The sequence below is a fragment of the Ochotona curzoniae genome, unplaced genomic scaffold, assembly GCF_017591425.1.
Source record: "Ochotona curzoniae isolate NIBS_2020 unplaced genomic scaffold, NIBS_Ocur_1.0 contig_2318, whole genome shotgun sequence".
Lineage (NCBI taxonomy): Eukaryota > Metazoa > Chordata > Mammalia > Lagomorpha > Ochotonidae > Ochotona > Ochotona curzoniae.
Genome location: NW_024465419.1, coordinates 15,733,433 through 15,752,369, shown reverse-complemented (window position 1 = coordinate 15,752,369; position 18,937 = coordinate 15,733,433). Strand labels below are relative to the sequence as shown.

Sequence of the window (18,937 nt, the reverse complement as noted above, 5' to 3'; positions counted from 1 at the left end):
CGGCACACTGATACGGGATAATGGTACACCAAGCCCATTCTCCACAGTGATTTCACTCCAGAGTGAATTCCTATTACAAAATCTTTTGGTGTGTCAACAGTTTTTTACATTATAAAAGAATGCAATGTTTTTTTATATTCAGAGTAAAACTATCAAAACAGTGCTAAAATATCAGGGAACATAATAAAATATTTGAATAGATTTTCCAAAAATGTTCAAATACATAGAAGCTTATCTTCAAATACATATATATATATATGTATATATATGATACAAGAATAAGCTTTAAACTCTTCAGCATAGAAAAATCTGGAATTTTTATAAAAACAGTGAAATAGCACAGTACAGTCTAAAAGACTTTCAGCCACAGTAAAAGTAGGAAAGGAAGATTCTTCCAACTCCCGTCCCCTACATGATTTAGAAAGGACTAACCTGCACATTTCTGCTTCTAGCTATGTCGTTATACACTAATCTTGATGGGAAGGAACTCTATTATCCTTGAGATCTATTTTCTCCAGTGTGAAACTGTAGTAACCCAGCTCTAAGTGCCAAAGAACGGGGACAGTCATTCTGGTGAGACAGTGCCCTGGGCGTCCCCAGTGCAGCATGAACTCGCCTCAGGGAAGCGGGCGAAGATGTCCATCACGTGTCTGGAGGCTTTCCAGCAACCTGCTCCTTTCTAACTGCCGGAACCGAGCGCACAAGCAGTGATGTGGAGCCCTTGGGGCTGCCTGCGTCTGGGGAGCTGGGCGTTTGCACACCAAGGCTCGGCCCTGGGCCAGTTTCAGTGACATCACTCTTTGGACTTGCCCTAGACAAAAGACAACTGTTGGTACAGATACACGCACATGCACACATATGTCAGAGGTCTTTACGACCGCTATCCATTCTCATGAGTTTGGCCCTCAACAAGTGTCCACCTCGAGCAGATGACTAAGTAATACTCTTTAGGCACTAACGTTTCAAAACACAAATTAAAAAAAATTTTTTAATACACTTTCCGCTGATATCAATGAGTTCAAGCCCTATCTATGCTTGGGTTAAGCACAGCGCCCCATGGAGGAATACAATTAGAAAGGGGGATTGCTCCCCTCCATCTAAAATCATCTGTGGATTTCCCACCACGGTATAACACCGTGAGGGAGGTTGGCAACACAAATATGAGTAAGACTTCATCAAATTACAATCCAGGTGAACAAAAACTGCTGTGCAAACACACAAAAGCTGCATTGCGGCTAGTCTGAGACTTGAAAGTAATAAGCTACTGGTATTCTGGAAAGTTTTATATTTACCCAGTTTAGTCACCTATAATCATCTGGGAAAATCTGAATTTTTTTTCTGATAACACATTGATAATATTAAATATCCATCCACGAGCAGAAACTAAAAAAGTACTTTACAATTACCTATTGTATAAAATGAATTATTTTAGACAGGACCATAATGCAGTATTAATTAAAACCTAGCCTGTATTTCAGCTGAAATTACCTAACATTCAAGCAACTAATAACAGTTAGTGCCAGAAATGAACATCACTTTCCTATTTGATAATATATATTAATGCTCTTGTCATAGCTAAGAACTAACTACAGATCACTAAATAGCACACTCATAAACTGAACTCAGATAATTCCTGCTTTTGGTTTTTCTCCAAATGTGCTGTTACAAAAACAAATAATGCAGCATTTAGAATCATGACAATTTTATACAACAAAACAGAATCTTACCTTCCTTCGCTCTGCACGCCTTCAGACACGTTGCTCCTATCCCGACTGCCGCCTGCCAGGCCCTTCCCGTCTGCCTGTTCCCCACAGAGTTTGGAGCTGGTCGCTACCATGGAGATGGGGTCCCCACAGTCCTGTTCTCTTACTTTGGGGGTGCTTGCTCCATCTGCTCTCACCTCTCTCACTGAGGTTTCTGGGGAGGTTTGGACTTCGGTTAACGTTTCTTGTCCTAAGAAATCATGATCTGTGATGGCCACTGCAGAAGTGCCGTGATTCGCTGTGGCTCCTGTGCTGGTGCCCATGGATTTGGAAATGACCTTCAGCTTATGTGAACTTGGCTTATAGTGCTTCTTGTGCTTCACTTTAGAATTGTGCTTTAGGAAAAATTCACACGACTCCTGGAGCACTCTTCGACTTTCACTGATTGGACTGTAAGGCAATCCGAGGAGAGGTTTCATTCAATACAGTGAAGTATTATAGCAGAAACCTTAAATGGTATCATGGTTGCAGAAACTTTAAAAAGTACATGGAAAAAGGCATGAGGATAAGAAGCTCCCTACATCATATCTTTTGGAATACTCACTTGTTAAAGTTAGAAATTCTATATCATTTATAAAGTTTGGTATTACAAATACTATAGTATTATAATAGATATTTATCAAGTAAAATCTTTTGTGTGCATATACTCTTAATTGTTTTCTCCATATAAATAAATAGTAAGTTGATAAGAAATGAAATCGATAAAATCAGAGGTTGAGGGTGGGTAAACTCAAACCAGTATAAAGGAACTAGTTACATTTGTATCAGAAACATATAAATATGTCCAACATAAAAATGAATGAGAAGACAGATGAGATGGGATATAATTAATGGGTTTTGCTTAATTATTTTCTTCTAACATTAAACTTAGCAAGTTACATTGAAGTTAGTGTGGAATATACAGGGGTAATTAAAAACATTCAAGAAAAAAAATTCAAGAAAAGTGGAATAAAAGAGATTTATTTTGGTGTAAAAATTTTGAAGTCCATGCCTAAGGAGGTCTTTAAAAAGTTCATGAAAAATGTGTATTATTTAAAAAAAAAAGGGATTGGATTTCAAGGGCTTTTTGTTTTCCACCAAACTCATCTTTAAATTTCATTTCACATTAACTTTTTGAAGCATTCATATAAATATATAAGTACGTTTATGTCTGTACTTCATGGTATGTATTGTATATAAATAACTAAAATGAATTATTTACACATGAATATAAATCTACATTATTGTACAATATTCCAAGTTTGAATGCATAGCATTTAAGGCAGGACAAATATGTGAGATTACGTCAGACCTGTATAAATAAATGTATAGGTAGTAAGCAGTGATTGCAGCACTTATCTTTGAATCATACTTTACAGATTTCCTTACACATGTTTGATCCCACTTAATCGTTTGTAATTGATAAAAGGGGTAAATTTAGTAAAAATGCTATACCCAAATTAAGGAATCCAATGAGAGTAGTTAAGAATAATCCATGGAAGGAGAAAACGTGCATTTTAGAAATCTTCCTTTCGTAGCTCAACAGAACAGTATGTTCAGATACCAAGGGTCAAAACCTATCTCTGGCAAGAGAAAGGTCCCAACATTCAGAGGGCACATCCAGCTGAAGTTATGCTTTACATAATCAAACTCCAGTATACAATGTTTTGAGTAGTTCTTTGATATTCTGATCTATTCATTTTAAAACAATGTCAGACAATTCAACAGGCTCTTACTCTCTCTTGCGATTTCGTTTAAAAAACCCAGCCCATTCTGTGCACGTCTTTTTGCTTCCAACCCAGAAGACAGGTGAGATGCCAACAATTAAAGTCATCAGGTATTTTATCATAAATAAGGCCAATTCTGGTCGAGCTTTTGTTTTTGCCTACAAAAGAGAGAGTAGAAAATAAAATTTTTCATGATACATTTAAAGTAGAAAGTCTATATTGTCAATATAAAACAAATAAAAACTATACTCCTCAGCCAGTTTTCTTATAAAAGGTTTGAAATAATGTAAGGTAATAAACAATGCTTTAGGTGCAATACATTCTTTTCCCTAAGTTGTGAACAAAGAGCCTTGGTCTGTGTCTCAAAATATATCCCTAATAAAGTAAAATATTGAAATATATTTTAGGCATTCCCTTAAATTCTGGCACGATTTCCCGGCATTTTCCCCCATCTAGGTATAGCAGCCTCTTGTAATTGCCAAAATATTTCTGAATATTTGCCCATTTTCTTTTACCATAATCAGTCACAAAAATATACTTAAACTTATTAAAACAACAAATACATATTTCCTAGCCTCTAGGCATTGTTAAAGCTTTACGTTCTAAAAACTGGATTCTTAGGATAAAATAAGTACCAGTAAAATAGGAAAATATAGAAATTTCACGAAATTAAAATCAGATTTTTCTTTCAAGCATAGATTTAAAAATATTATTTTGGAATGTTGCACAAGTATCAAAATATTATACATTCTATATCTTATTTTTTACACTTAATGATAATTCTTAGAGATTATTCTACACTAGTACAATTAAAGCTCTCCATTATTTTTATTCACTGATGAGACAAAGAATGAGGCAGAGAGAGAAATCTTCCACCTACAGATCCACTTCCCATATATCTATAATAGCTAGTCATGGCTGGATCAAAGGAAAGCCAGGAGTCAGGCATTCCTGCTGGACCTCTTAGGTGAGCTGCAGGAACCCACCTACCTGAGCTGCCACCTGCTGCCTTGTGGGGTGCACATTAGCACGAAGCTGGAATTGGAAGTGAGGCTAGGGTTTGAACCCGGGCTTTGGGAAATAGGAGTGTAGTTGTCTTATGTAGCATTTTAATTGTTCAGGCAGAAGCCCAGAATCTTTCATTCTCTTTAAAGGTGCTCTGCTGTGCAGATGAACCATAACTTAGTCAACTGCTGCTATTACTGGATAATTAGGTTACTTCCAACCTGTTATTTACAAATAATGTTGTAGTGACTTTCTCGCATTAGTGAGTACATCTGCCAATAAATCCTCAGGTCAGAATCAGAGTATGTGTACTTAAAACTTGATACTGGCAAACTACTCCCTGCAAAAGGTTTAACAAACTGAAAATCTTAATAGCAAAATGCGAGAATGTGTATTTTGCCAGTGTTACCAGCAGAGTGGTGCTTCATAACACCTTTAAGTGTTTACTGTGTATTACATAGGAATATAAATTAATTTTAATACACATTTACTGTAATTTTTCACATCTTTAAGAATCATTTTCTGTGAACACTTATTTTTCTCATTTTTATATCAGATTCTTTTTCTTACTGTTCATAGAAGCCCTATAAATTAACCATGCAACTGTGATTTAACATGCAAATAAACTTCCCAGTTTGCTTTTATTTTGACAATCGCGTCTTCATTTTATTTTTCCCATGGCATATGTTTAAAACCTTTTTCTTTTGTGGTTCTGGGTTTTGATATTATTCTTATAAAACCTTTCTCTACTCGGCAAGTATGATTTTCTCATTCTATGTTCTACTATTTCTTACATGAAACATAACTAAAGAAAATAAAGCTTTTGAGAAGTATGTGACTGTAGTCTCTCGTCCCACCCCATCTGCCTGAAGGCCTGGGGAACCTGGAAGACATTCAACACACCAGCTCCACTCCAAGACACAACCGCTGCAGTCAGTATAGTAAAAACAGACTGGGGACAGCATGCAACATAAGGGACACTGTTCAACACACACACACACATCAAAACATAGAATCCATTACATGTAAAGCAACTGCTTTCTAGGATATACAATATTATGCAAAATAACCCAGTCCACATATTATTTGATTTGGTGGACTGTGATGGTTCTCATGTTTGGCAGAGTTAATATCGTCCACAAGCATTCTAGAATGTATAAAACCTAAGAACACAAATTTCTATTAGGAAAGTATCAGCTAAAATGTTTTAAGAAATGTTACTGTTTCAGAACTGTACTGATTTGAGTTTTAGAATCATCGCCTTTATACTAGTCATAAGCATCAGAAACATACGAAACTCACTTCCTTTTAATTGCTTTGTTCAGTTTAGAAATGATGGGATAGGCAAATGATGGGGTAGGCAAAATCAAATTGTTTTTTACAAGCATTCCCAATGAGTCATATTATAATATGAATATATTAAATGCATTGGCGGGGGGTGGCCAGCACCGTGCACTGTGGGTTAAGCCATAGCCTGCATCATCCTATATGGGTGCTGGTTTGAGTCCTGGCTGCTTTCCTTCTGATCCAGCTCCCAGCCAACATGCCTGGCAAAGCAGCAGAAGATGACCCAAGTACTTGGGTCCCTGCATCCACGTGGGACCCTACAAAGAAGCTCCTGGCTCCTGACTTTGGTCCCTGGCAGATGCTGCCTTTTCGGGAGTGACCCAAAGAATGGAAGCTATGTCTCTTCTTTCTCCCTGTAACTCTGCTTTTCAAATAAATAAATAAATCTTTAAAAGCTTAATTAATTAAATAAATCCAAAAAAGGATTTCTCCTATTAATATAGAAGAATGAAAACACAATTTTCAGTTCAGTAGAAGTTACTTATTTCTCCCTCTGAAGGGCTGTTCTACTCTCCCCATTATTGTGAATTCACCTTTGCAACCCAAGTCAATTTTCCAAACAGTTAAAGCAGGCACTGTAAGATTGTCAGTGAAGCTAAAGCTTGAGGAAAGGATGCTTAGGACGCTTGTCAGAGTTTCTGGTGAAGCAGAAGGAATCACTCATTATGGCTTTTTCATCTTTCACCTGAACTGTAATTTCTACTTTCTACATTAAGAGGAAAGAGTGATAAAATCCAAATGACAGTTTACCTGATAGGGACAGGGAATATGGTACTGATGACAGTGGTCAGACACCCATGTGATCTCCCAGGTAACCCTGTTCACTTGCTCATAGACGTAACAGCCAAGAAGTGTCACTAGTGGCACAAGATACAGGCCACTGAAGACCCCAATGCGAATCATAAATTTCTTCAGTTTCTCTTGGTTCCGTCCATCGTGTTGTATAACTTGTCGCACATGATTCAAGGAAATAATGCCAGCTAAAAGAAGCGACAGGCCGACAAACACACAGATGCACAGTGGCAAGAGTACAAAGTAGCGGGACGCATCCAAGTCATAGAGGCCAACAAAGCAGACTCCACTAATGTTGTCTCCTTCAACTTTGTTCATTGCCAGAAGCATAACAGTCAGAAAACCCGGGGCTCCCCAGGCAACCGCATGAAACCAAACTGCTTTTTGTTCAATGGCTTCGCAACTCCATTTTCTTCCTGCCGCTAAGAACCAAGTAATTGTCAAGATCACCCACCACACGGTGCCAGCCATTGTGAAAAAATACAAAAACATAAACAAGACAGTGCAAGCCTTGTTTTGGGAGCCGAGGACAACTGTGTCACCAAGTTCTAGCTTCTCATCTGCCTTGTTGCAGGCTGTGTTATTGCCTAGCAGAAAACCAATGAAGTACATAAGAGATACAATGCTGTAACAGACAGAATAATAAATAATTGGTCTCTCTGGGTATCTGAATCTCTTGACATCGATTAAAAAAGTAAGGAATGTGAACAGAGTTGCACAGAGACAAAATATAGAAACTATTCCAATGAAACTTTTTGCAAACTCCAGTTCATCACTTTTAAAATACATGTTGGGGCATGGAGGTGCACACTGGTCAATTCCCAGAAACTTGTATCCTTGTCCCCCAGAAGTCTTAAGATGCCTCGGACACCAAAAGCCAATGTCTCTTTGAACTTGTTCTGTTTTCTTTTGAGGACCAAGAAACTCTGTGTGTGGATCAAAAGTTACAGGAACATTCTCATCGCAGTACTGTAATCTGGAAAAATAATAAAAATTAAACATGTAAGTCAACAATTCTATTGACCCATCATTTTAATGTTATGCTGTCCAATCATAAAACATTACCTTATGCTTTCATAATTGATGGGAAGACACAGGATATTAACTAGATTACAGGTTAGACTGGATAGAACATTTTGTAGTTAACTAAAAATGGTTGTTAATAAGATGATAAAACACTAACACATATTATAAACACAAGACAGGTGAACATGAAAATTGGAAAACAATCAGTAAATTAATAATTGTTAAAAATGTATTTGGGCCTGGCTCAGTAGCCTAGTGGCTAAAGTCCTTGTCTTGCACGCGCCAGGATCCTATATAGGAGTTGGTTCTTATCCTGGAGGCCCCAATTCCCATCCAGCTCCCTGTTTGTGGCTTGGAAAGGCAGGTGAGGACAGCTGAAAGCCTTGGCAACTTGCACCTGTATGGGAGACCTAGAGGAAGCTAGGCTCCTGGCTTCAGAGTAGCTCAGCGTTGGCCATTGCAGCCACTTGGGGAGTGAATCATCGGATGGAATATCTTCCTCTTTGTCTCTCCTCCTCTCTGTGTATCTGACTTTCCAATTTAAAAAAAAAAAAAGCTAAAAAATGTGCTTATTCAAAAGACTTAGCAAAAGAAGGAGAGAGAATCTTCCACTTCTGGTCCATTCCCCAAATGACCCGAACAGCCCCTATGGTCAGGGTCCCTCACATAGACAGCAAGAGTACAAGCACTATGACTTTTCAAGGCTCATTAACAGGTGGTCTGCACAGGAAGTGGAGCAGCTAGGATTCCAACCAGCACTCATGTTGGAACCTGGCATTTTAAGCAGCCATCAGACCCAAATGAAACATTTAAAAATAACTTCTGCTCTTCCAATGGAGTATTTCAGAGCTTTTTCTGTGGTACAGAGGGTTAAGCTGCCACCTGAAACGCCAGCACCCCACCAGAGTGCTGGTTCAAGTACTGGCTGTTCTGCTCCCAATCCAGCTTCCTGCTAATGCTCCAAAGAAGGAAGTAGAAGGTAGCCAAAGTATCTTGACTCCTCACACCCCCACAGGAGACAGAGACAGAGTGAGTTCCTGGCTCCTGACTGCAATGGTCATTTGAGGGAGTGCACGAACATTCATGGAAGATCTCTCTACTTCTCTGCCATTCTGCTTTTCAAATAAATAAATTAATTTTTAAAAAGACTAAACACCTAAGACAATTGCTCTGAACTGATAGTTTATGGGTTTGAGTACTGGTATGTTTGTTTACAGTACATAAAATGTCAGTGTTGGCAAAATTCACTTTTTTAAAGGACTTATTTATTCAAAAGGGTAATAGAATGCTGACACATTTCCCCACCAAGAGAGAGGGGGAGAAGAAGAGAGGGAGATGGAGCGAGGGACATCTGCTGCTTTACCTCCCTAGTGACCACAAAGCTAAGGGGCTGGCCAGGCCAAATCCTAGAACCTAAAACTTCTCCCAGGTGAGTGGCAGGGGTCCAAGTACCTGCGCCATCTTCCTCTGCTTTCCCAGGCACAGTAGTAGGGATCTGGATTAGCAGTGGAATAGCCAGGAGTCAAACTTGTACTCTGACATGGAATGTTGATGTCTTAGGCAACAGCTTAATAAACTGAGCCACTATGCTGAAGCCCCTCTTTTATTACTAATCCTCACAAGCAAAACAGATCAATCATATGAGTGAAGTGATGCCAACTAAAATGACTGAAAGCCTGGATTGGCAGCACAGAGTTCTTAAGGAAAATCAAGGATACCATGGAGAGGGAGGCTGAGGACCAGCTCAGCCCACACTTGTTTTGTTTAGCTTTGGTTTGTTTTTCTCACTGATTTATGAAGAGACCTGGGTGATACACAGGGATTCATAATTCTGTTTTGTGCAGAACTTTCTCCCTGAGTCGAGTTTCTTCACACCAGTATTATTTTGGGTTTGTATGGCTTTAAAAGTAATGGGTGAAGGGGTTTAAAAAGAACTCACTTTAAAAATATTCTTCTATGTCATTCACTAAACATAGTTTTATCATTTCACAGATTTTGAACTTCATATAAATTACACCATTCTATAATTTCTTTCAAACTTGACATTTCATCTTTTACATTTATCCACGTTGATAGATGTGGGTCAACAGCACTCATTTTATCAACTGTCTAGCAGTATTCCAGTAAGTAAACACATCTCCATTTGTTAACTGTTCTATGGAACTGGAGACTCCTCCCCATTAAGCCCCAGGCACAGTGTTACGGACAACAATATTCTAAGACTCCTCACTTGTGTAAATGCTTCTACAGAAAGGGATTTCATAGATATATCCTCATTGTGGGATGCTGGACTCTGCTGTTACTCATACCTACAACATTAGTATACACGTAAATAACAGAACAACGGATTTATGACTGATCATGAAGGATTACACATTGTAATACTAAAGGGGAAGTCAGTGGATGGGGGGTTTGGGAGGAGTAGGGGAAATCTCAAAGCTTATGGAACTATATCATAAAGTAATAATAAATAAAATGGATTTCATATAATGTAAGGGGTGAGCAATTATAACTTTATTCAGTTGTTCTTGAAAATGGTGATACATCTGCCAGACATGTGTAGCTCCACAGAAGTTCTGTGGTTCCCTCAGTCTTAGAATAAAAAAACAAAAATCTATATGTAGAATATTTAAAATTACAAAATCCCAATGTCTAGAAAATACAAAATGAAAGCAATATAGAGTGACGTGAAAAGGCTATTAAATTGATAATAATGCTCAATCATATAACTGTGCTTAAAATCCTTTCTCGTATGAACTCTAACTACAGTTGATCAAGCCAGTCAGTATTTACTTTGTTCACTGTCATAGAAAGGCTTACACTTTTTAAGAGACAGTGAGTATATGCCTAAAGTTTTTATATCCAGTAGACAAACTGCTTGAGAAATACTACAATAACGCTGATAAGAACCCATTCAATAAGCATAGTTGGCATTTTTGCCTTAACACTGTAAGAATATTTGTTAATCTTGCCAATTTGCATTATTTTCATTTTGAGATGTACTTAATAATTTAGAAACCTGCCCCACTAAAGCAAGTGAGGAGTTACAATGCCTGCTGATATATCACTTCAGGAAGGGATGTTGTCATGAGCCAAGGCAAGTATATGTGGTTGGGGGATGATTACCATAATAAAGACAGAAACATCAAGAAAACCCAAACATTATAACTGCAAGAGCTAAGGTTCCACAGACTCTCAGGAGGTATGGTGCCGTGCACTGCTGCAGGATAACGAGACTGAGGAAGAGGAAGAGAGGGTAACCTACTGGCAAGCTGTCTGAGCACAGGGCAGACCAGAAGACCTTTACGGGTCAGACCAATGCACCAGCCCACACGGGAGTTCTGAGCTGGGCTTATTAGCATGGAACCTTGCTGACCATCACACTCTATCCCACATGAAAACTAGGGCTGGAGGCCTGTCTGGCAGGGCTAGATCCCAGTACCTGACAGTGAGTGTTGGGGGACGAGTCACATTAGGCTGGGCCATGACACTAACCAGCACACAAGAGAACCAGGTCCAGGGAGTAGATTCTATGCGAGACATATGGGCTTAACCCTGTGGAATTACAAGTCCTGCTGGTTAGCTAAAGAGTTGGGGTAGTGGTGGGTTGAGCTAAGTGTGATCATGGAATCCACCAACACTCAACGGTTACTGGGGCTGGGAATAGGTTCAGCAGGTGCTGACTACAGCACTTACATGCACACCCTAAAACAGGGTGTAGGGCGGGCCAGGACGCAACATCCTCCAGCTCATACAAAGGCCAGAATGCAGAGGACAGGATGTGCCAGATGGGGGCCTGGCACCCACATGAGGGATCTGGGTTTGGGAGTGAGCCAATCAGGAGAAGCTGGGCAACTCCTACAGTGAGTCATAGCTCCCACTGATGAGCACATGGCCCAGGCCTGGGTGTTGGGCAAGCTGGGCAAGGTAGCTCTATCCAATGGCAAGTATGTGGGATGGCTCTGGAAGGGGGCAGAATGGCAGGGCAAAGCAGACTTTAGCCCACTGGTAAGTACAGAAAACAGGCTGGCGTGCAGGTCATTCTAGTCTAGGCTATCACACCTACTGGTTTGCATAAGCCAGGGATGGGAACAGACTGAGCAGGGCCAGGTTCCAGTACCCGCCAGCCAGAGTTGGGACTGGTGGTCAGCGGGTCAGACCAGGCTGCAGCATCCAAAGACAAAGGCAAAAAAAGGTGAGGGGATATGCCAAGCTGGATCAGAGCAACATGAGATCTGTGGCTGGGAACAGGCCTAGTTGAGTAGCTAAGGGGACGCCCTGGCTGGGTTGTGGCTTCTATTGGTGAGTGCAAGGGCTGGAGTTGGGGTTGCGATCTGGTCTGCACATGGCTGCAGTGTCCTTCAGCATGGGTGTGGACTGGGTCTGGGGTATGCCAGAGTGGGCTAGACTCCAGCACCCACTGGAGCTCACAAGAACCAGGATGGGTGTAGGACAGGCTAGGTTAGGTCTCTGTCCCTGCAGAGCCATACATGAGCTTTGTCTGGGTGTGTACCAGGTTTGGCTGGGCTGTAGCAGTCAATAGTAAGAACCAGATGGGTAGGGGCAAGTAAGGAAACGCCACTGTTCCTGCTAAGACAGAAGGTGGACTAAGTATGGCTGGCCCCTGGTCCCTCCATTATGCATGAGATCTGGCACTGGGAGAGGTTTTAATGGAGGAGCTTGGCAACTTCTCTGTTGGGGTACAGTCCCTGCAGGTGAGCACAAGAACCAAGACAGGGAGCAGCCAGATCAGCCCAGGTAGCAGTACCCACTGGCATACATTTGGCTCAGATCTGGGGTGAACCAGGCTAGGCCAGTTCTTATCACCTGATGGTAAATATGAATACCAGAATGGTGTGTAGGTCATGCTGGGTCAGGCCATAATACCAGTTAGTTTACATTAGGGCTGGGACTGGGGACTGTCAGGCCTGGGCTGGGCTAGGCTGTAGCCTTAATCAGTACAAGCTGGAACTGGGGTGTGGCTGGGCTACAACATCCACTGGTAAGTGCCAAAGTGAGGCAGGCTATGCCAGATTGGGCTACAGCACTCACCCAGCACACACGAGTTCTGGTGGCTCAGGAGTAAACTTGGTAGGGGGGGCTGTGTGAGGCTCCCCTGCTGGACCACTACTCCCACTGGTGAGTGTGACAGCTGGAACTGGGGGGCAGACCAGATTGGGCAAGGTTACAACACCTGTTGGCCTGCATGTGAGCTGGATCAATGCAAAGTCAGGCTGGGTTGACTGTACCTACTGGTACAGTAAGCCAGAGTGGGTGTGGGGTGGTTGGGCTTTGCTGCAGCATCTGCTAGCAGATGCTGGCATGGGGGGCGGGGGGGGGGGGCGGCAAATTCTGTCAAGTTAAACTGCAGAAATATACCTGGAGAGTGCAAGATCCAAGAATGGGAGTGAGCCCATTAGGGCAATAGTGGGTACGTCCCTCTTGGCTTGCAATTCCCACTGGTGAGCACAAGGACCAGGACTAGGGGCAGGCGTGACTAGATAAAGTGGCACCCACCAGCACCAGTGTAGATTGGATAGTGGGGCTACTTGGGTTGGATTAAGCTTTAATGCTCATTGACGTATATGAGAGCTGAATGGGATGTGGGACAGATTGCTGCACATACTGGCAAGCATGAAAACCAGGGCAGCAGGCGGGCCTGTTGGAGGTTATTGTGAGTTACTCCAACCAGGCTGTAGCTCCCACTGGTTTATGTGAAGACTAAGTGTGGGGGCCCGGTGCGGTAGCGCAGTGGTTAAGGTCCTCACCTTGCATGCCCGGGATCCCATATGGGCGCCGGTTCTAATCCTGGCGGCCCTGCTTCCCATCCAGCTCCCCGCCTGTGGCCCGGGAAGGCAGTTGAGGATGGCCCAAAGCTTTGGGACCCTGCACCCGCATGGGAGACCTGGAGGAGAGGCTCCTGGCTTCGGATCAGCATAGCACCGGCCGTTGTGCTCGCTTGGGGAGTGAATCTTCAGACAGAGGATCTTCCTCTCTGTCTCTCCTCTCTGTATATCCACCTTTCCAATAAAAATAAATCTTAAAAAAAAAAAAAGACTAAGTGTGTGGGGGGCAGGATCGGAATGGGCTGAAACACCCACTGGTTGGCATAGAAGACAGGGCTGGAGGCAGAACTGATCCAGAAAATGCAACTACCAGTGTGTGTGTATGCTGAATTGGACGATGGACTGTGCTGGACCCTGTATTGGCAAGCACACACAAGAATCAGGTCTGGAATCAACTCAGAAAAAATTTCTTTGGGGATCCCCCACAACTGAACTGCTGGACTCAGAAATCCAGCCATGGAGAGAATTGCAAGTTCCATTGTCTGACTGTGGAATGCATATGTCAGAGCTGGGCCTCCTCAGTGGCTTTGATGGAGCAGTAGACAGCATATCCAGGTGCACATAGAGGATATGGCAGTACATTAGAACCTGCAGAGAACACCTGGTAACAGAGGACGGAGGACAGAACAAATCAATTAACTACCCCAGCCGAGTGCTGGCAGTGAAAATCTAACCAATTGGAGACTCTAAGGTGGACTATGTCAGCCAGCGGATTCTGGGGAGATTTCACGGTGCTTGGAGTGGCAAGTTCGGCAGCAATTCAGAACTACCGAACTATCAAAACCACTTGAGCAGTGCCCCACACTGGGGCCCCTGGGATGGTGGGGAGGCTGGGTGTGGCTTCTCCCTTTATCTCCTCCTACCCCCAGATACAGGAAGGAAAAAAAAGAAGGTGGAAACAATGGTCTCACCCACTTTACTCTAGCCCTTGACCCTTCATACCCCAATCAACTATGTAAAAAAAATCATGAAAAATAAAATTGAAAAAAAAAAACACCTTCCACTGTGTAAGAAATTGTTCAATGAAATAGAACCAAGATTTTAATCACAAGTTGCTATTTTTCTTTCTGGGTGTTTAAAATTCAGAGGAAATAAGATGTCACAAAAACCTAAAGGAAATGAAAATAAAATCATTCCTATATTATCAATGAATACAGTTATCTTTAAGATTTATTTTGTTTCTTCGACAGAGACAGAGAGGGATAAACAGATCTTCCATGTGCTGGTTCACTCCCTAAAAGGCTACGTTTAAATTGGGGCAGCTGGGACTTGAACTGACATCCATATGGAATGCCAGAGTTACAGGTGGTAGCTTAATCCACTGAGCCATAATGCCAGCCCCATATATAATATTTATAAAGGAACATTCATGTTTTTTTAATATTACTGCAATACAGATTAATATAGGAATTAAATAATTTAGAAATGGATTCTACTCAATTCAAAGTATCAATTATTCTAAAATATAAAATAAGTTCGTTTTGGCTAAGTTACAAGGAAAAACACATCAATTACTCAACAAAGTCTATCCACGAAGATCAACATACCAAAAGAATTGAGAATGAAAATACAGATGCTACTATAAAGTTCTGTAAATTATTAGCTCTCCCAATTTGAAAATGAGTAGGAAATCTGATAGAGAAAATAGTTTTTCCAGAAGTCTTACTTTCTCATACATAACCATGAAATATAAATTTTTTCATGGTTTCTCTTTCTCCACTAAAATAAGATCTGCAGTGACAGAAAATTTTGTCCATTGTATCTTTAGTGCCTTGAAAATTCCTGACACAAAGCATAAGGGCAATGAATTTTTTGTTGAATGAGTAACCAGCTTTCTCCCTTCTCCTTTTGTAATCTTCTTTCTCGGTGACTTGACAATTCATGTGGATGATCCATGACACTCTGGGTTCTCAACTCCTTAACCCCCTCATCTCCAATTATATTCCTAACCTACCCCGTGCACCTGCAATCACAGACACACAGGGAACCCAGCCCCAACCTATAAGTGCACACTAACTCCAAATCAACTCCAGCAGGAATTGTTACCCAGTAACATCCTTTTCATTATCCTTCATTTAAAAACTGTTCCTCTGTTTTTGCCCTGAATCATCTGACAAAATCCTATCAACAGGTGAACCCAACTACATGCCTAATTCCAAACATCCCACAACTGCTGGAGAAGGTCAGACAAGGTCCGCTGTAAACTGAATTCCACATGATTAACCCACACTATTAGGAAGTCTCCAGTCTACTCACTCTCCCACTGTATAATTATCACTGCTCTTTCTCTTTTTACTTCACAATGGAAATGGAAGCCATGAAGTGGGAACTCTGCAAGAACCCTTACCCAAACCTACAGACCTGCCCTCATCCCTCCTTCCTGCTATTAAAATGGAGGCCTTCCCACCCATGGCCAACATTTTCTCTGTACCTGGGTATCCTACTCTTCATTAGAAAGCATCTACTGTTGATTATCTCTTCTACTTCATGTATGTGCACCTCTTCCTTGTACCTAGCAATTCTTAAAATCATCAGTTCTTTTCTAATAAAAGGCAAATTTTCCCATTAAAACCACAGAATCAGTTCTCACTTATTGGCCATTAAAATCTCCTGGGTGCAAGACGTGACCCGAGTGGTTAAGACACTGGTTACAATGCCCATGTCCCATATTGCAGCACCTGAATTTGACATTCACCCCTGGATCCTGACTCCAGGTTTCTGCTGACTCACTCTGGGGGACAGTGGTGATGGCTGTCTGCCCATAGTTGGATTTCTGCCCAATGCAGATTGAGTTCCTGCCTTGCAGCTTCAGCCTGGCTCAGCTGTGGCCATGTGGGGACTCGAGGAGTGAAATATTAGAAAGAAGCTCTCTGGCTCACTTGCTCCTTCCTTCCCTTCCCTCCTCTCTGTCTCTCTCTCTCTCTCTCTTTCTCTCACACACAAATCCAGTTTTATGACTCTCCCCTTCTGAGTACCATGTTTCTTTTCTTTTCTTCTTATAACTAAATTTCCTGAGAGGTAGCTAAGTGTCTTGTCTCACTTTCCACTTACTCCTTCACCCTTTGCCCCAGTTATTTCAGTGAAATATGAGGCAATTATCTTTTTCTCCCCCCCGCCTTTTTGAGGTAATTATCTCTTCAGCTGGCAGCATCAGATACTTCCTCTGCCTTCAATACCTTTTACCCTTTTGGACACTCATTTTCCATTTGCCAGTTCAATTGGGACTGAGACCTTGCCAACAGGGATGTGAGTGGGAAAAGTATGATACTTCCAATCTGAAGCAGTTAGTAAGAGGTATATATGCTCTTTGCCTTCTCTTGCCCAGCTACATGGCTGTCACCAGTGCAAAACGGAAGCCATCCGGAATTTAGAAGTAAACTGCAAATACAGCTGCACAGTGCTCAACAGATTGTGACCTGAGGTCATGCTCTACAAAGAAGCTAACAGGATCATGCCACCCATTCCTACCTAAAGCACTTCACTTCTCATTGTTCTTAGCAAAGAAGCAGGTAAGATGAGTTCTAAATGGTCTGACCAGGCTTTGCTTCTTCCTTTATCATGCACCACATTCTTTAGTGGCCTCATCACTCTAGTCACAGTGGTTTTTTTTTAATTTTAGGAATATGCCAACCTTCCTCCAAACAAGCTACTCCCATGGTCACAGATGCTCTTTTCTCCCACTCACTGTCTAGTGGTCTGAAGGGAGAGTTGTCGTCTCTTCCCTTTCTCCAGTGGGGTCAAAGGTATCCAATACCAAGTGTCTCTTCTTTGCTGCATATTATTGTATTTTTACATTTATTTGCACAGTAATTTGATTCTTATTTGTTCCTCTCACCTTACTATAAATTCTCTGAGAGTAGGAACCAGGTCTATGTTTTGTAAACCATTGTGTTCTCAACACTTACCATTAGAGTGTCTGGCATGCATTAGTGTGAAATGAACATTGATTGAATTATATAAGAGCCTATCACTGACATTCTGAAAAGCTAGCACTAGTATTAACAGTATTAGCAGAGTTCAGTGAAAAACACAAATTACCTGTTACACTCAAGTTCCTCAGGCCATCGGATCCCAAAAGTGTCAATTAATTCTCTGCAATCCGAATATACTTTCTCACAAAATTTACGACAAGGTGGAATCACATGGATTTGTTCTGTACAGGTAGGTATAAAAGCTTTGCAAAGAAAAGTTTCAACATTTGGGGAACATTTCAGATTTGCAAGAGGAAGAAAATGCTATTAGGAAAAAAAAAGAAAACAAAATTAGAACGCTTATTAATAAATTGAATGAAATTAGTTAATTTAATGTTTACAATATGTACTTTATCACTATACTCCAAAAGAATCTTTAAATCTCCCTCTCAGTATAATTAAATTTGGGGGCCTAGAGTGACACCCTAGTGGCTAAATCTTTGCCATGCATCTGCCAGAATCCTATATGGGCGACATGTCGTGTCCCAGCTGCCCTATTTCCTATTTAGCTCCCTGCTTGTGGCCTGGGAAAGCAGTAGAGGATGGTCCAAAGCCTTGGAACCCTGCACCCATGTGGGAGACCTGGAAGAGGTTCCTGCCTCCTGGCTCAGGATCAGCTCAGCTTAGCCATTGCAGTCACTTGAGAAGTGAATTAGTGGACAGAGAATCTTTTTCTCTGTTTCTCCTCTCTCTAAATCTGCGTTCCCAATAAAAATAAATAAATCTTTAAAAACAAAAACATACTGAAGTGCCCAGGCCTCAGATCTCTCCTCCATCTGTTCACTCTGCGGCAGTAAACTCACCCACCTGATGCCCAACCTTGCTGTGAATCCTAGACTTAAATCCTACATCTGCCTCCTGGATAGCTCCACTTGGTTGTCAACTTCACCTCAAATCCAACACATCCAAAGCAAGAGAACAGAAATTCCATGAGAAAAGGGACTCTATTTTGTTCACCACTGTATCCTCAATATGTCTAAAACAGTGTCTATCACATGGTGATTTCTCTATAAATATTTATTGTACAAATGAGTCTCTAAAACAGTGAACAATGACAAGACATATCAATTAAAAACTTCAGAGTTTCAAGATAAAGTGAATATTATAAGTATCAAAATAAAGAGAAGAATTCTCCCACACAGGCAGAAAACAGGATATGTGCAAAGACATTAAATTCTGAGTATTTGATAATACCAGATGCTAGAAGACAATGAAAATAACTAAGTCTGAAGGAACTTACTTTCAAACTAGAATTCAATTCAATTTTGTTCTATTCTATCTGAATAAGGATAAAACAATGAATTTTTGGTCCTTCAAGGAACAACCAATTTTAAATTTTATATTTCTTCCCAATGAAGTAATCAGAAATGCAGTAATTGAGGAATGTATGAATAAACAAGGAAGTAAAATGATGGGGGCTCAGGAAGTAATTGATCCAGCATTGACAAATGCAAGATCATCAGCACCACAGCCAGGAGTCT

The 18,937-nt window shown here is 41.2% G+C and overlaps 1 protein-coding gene across 1 annotated transcript in view; it reads right to left on the bottom strand.

The window, feature by feature from the left end:
- Nucleotides 1-366: 366 nt before the first annotated feature.
- FZD6 (frizzled class receptor 6) overlaps nucleotides 367-18,937 on the bottom strand; it is a 30,102-nt gene continuing 11,531 nt past the window's right edge. Inside the window, exons 2-6 of the mRNA XM_040972739.1 lie at nucleotides 17,524-17,720; nucleotides 6,572-7,589; nucleotides 3,479-3,627; nucleotides 1,728-2,153; nucleotides 367-811 (exon numbers count right to left, since the gene is read on the bottom strand). Of these exons, the coding sequence (XP_040828673.1) occupies nucleotides 643-811; nucleotides 1,728-2,153; nucleotides 3,479-3,627; nucleotides 6,572-7,589; nucleotides 17,524-17,720 (1,959 nt within the window). The 3' untranslated portion in view covers nucleotides 367-642. The remainder of the gene's footprint in view (nucleotides 812-1,727; nucleotides 2,154-3,478; nucleotides 3,628-6,571; nucleotides 7,590-17,523; nucleotides 17,721-18,937) is intronic.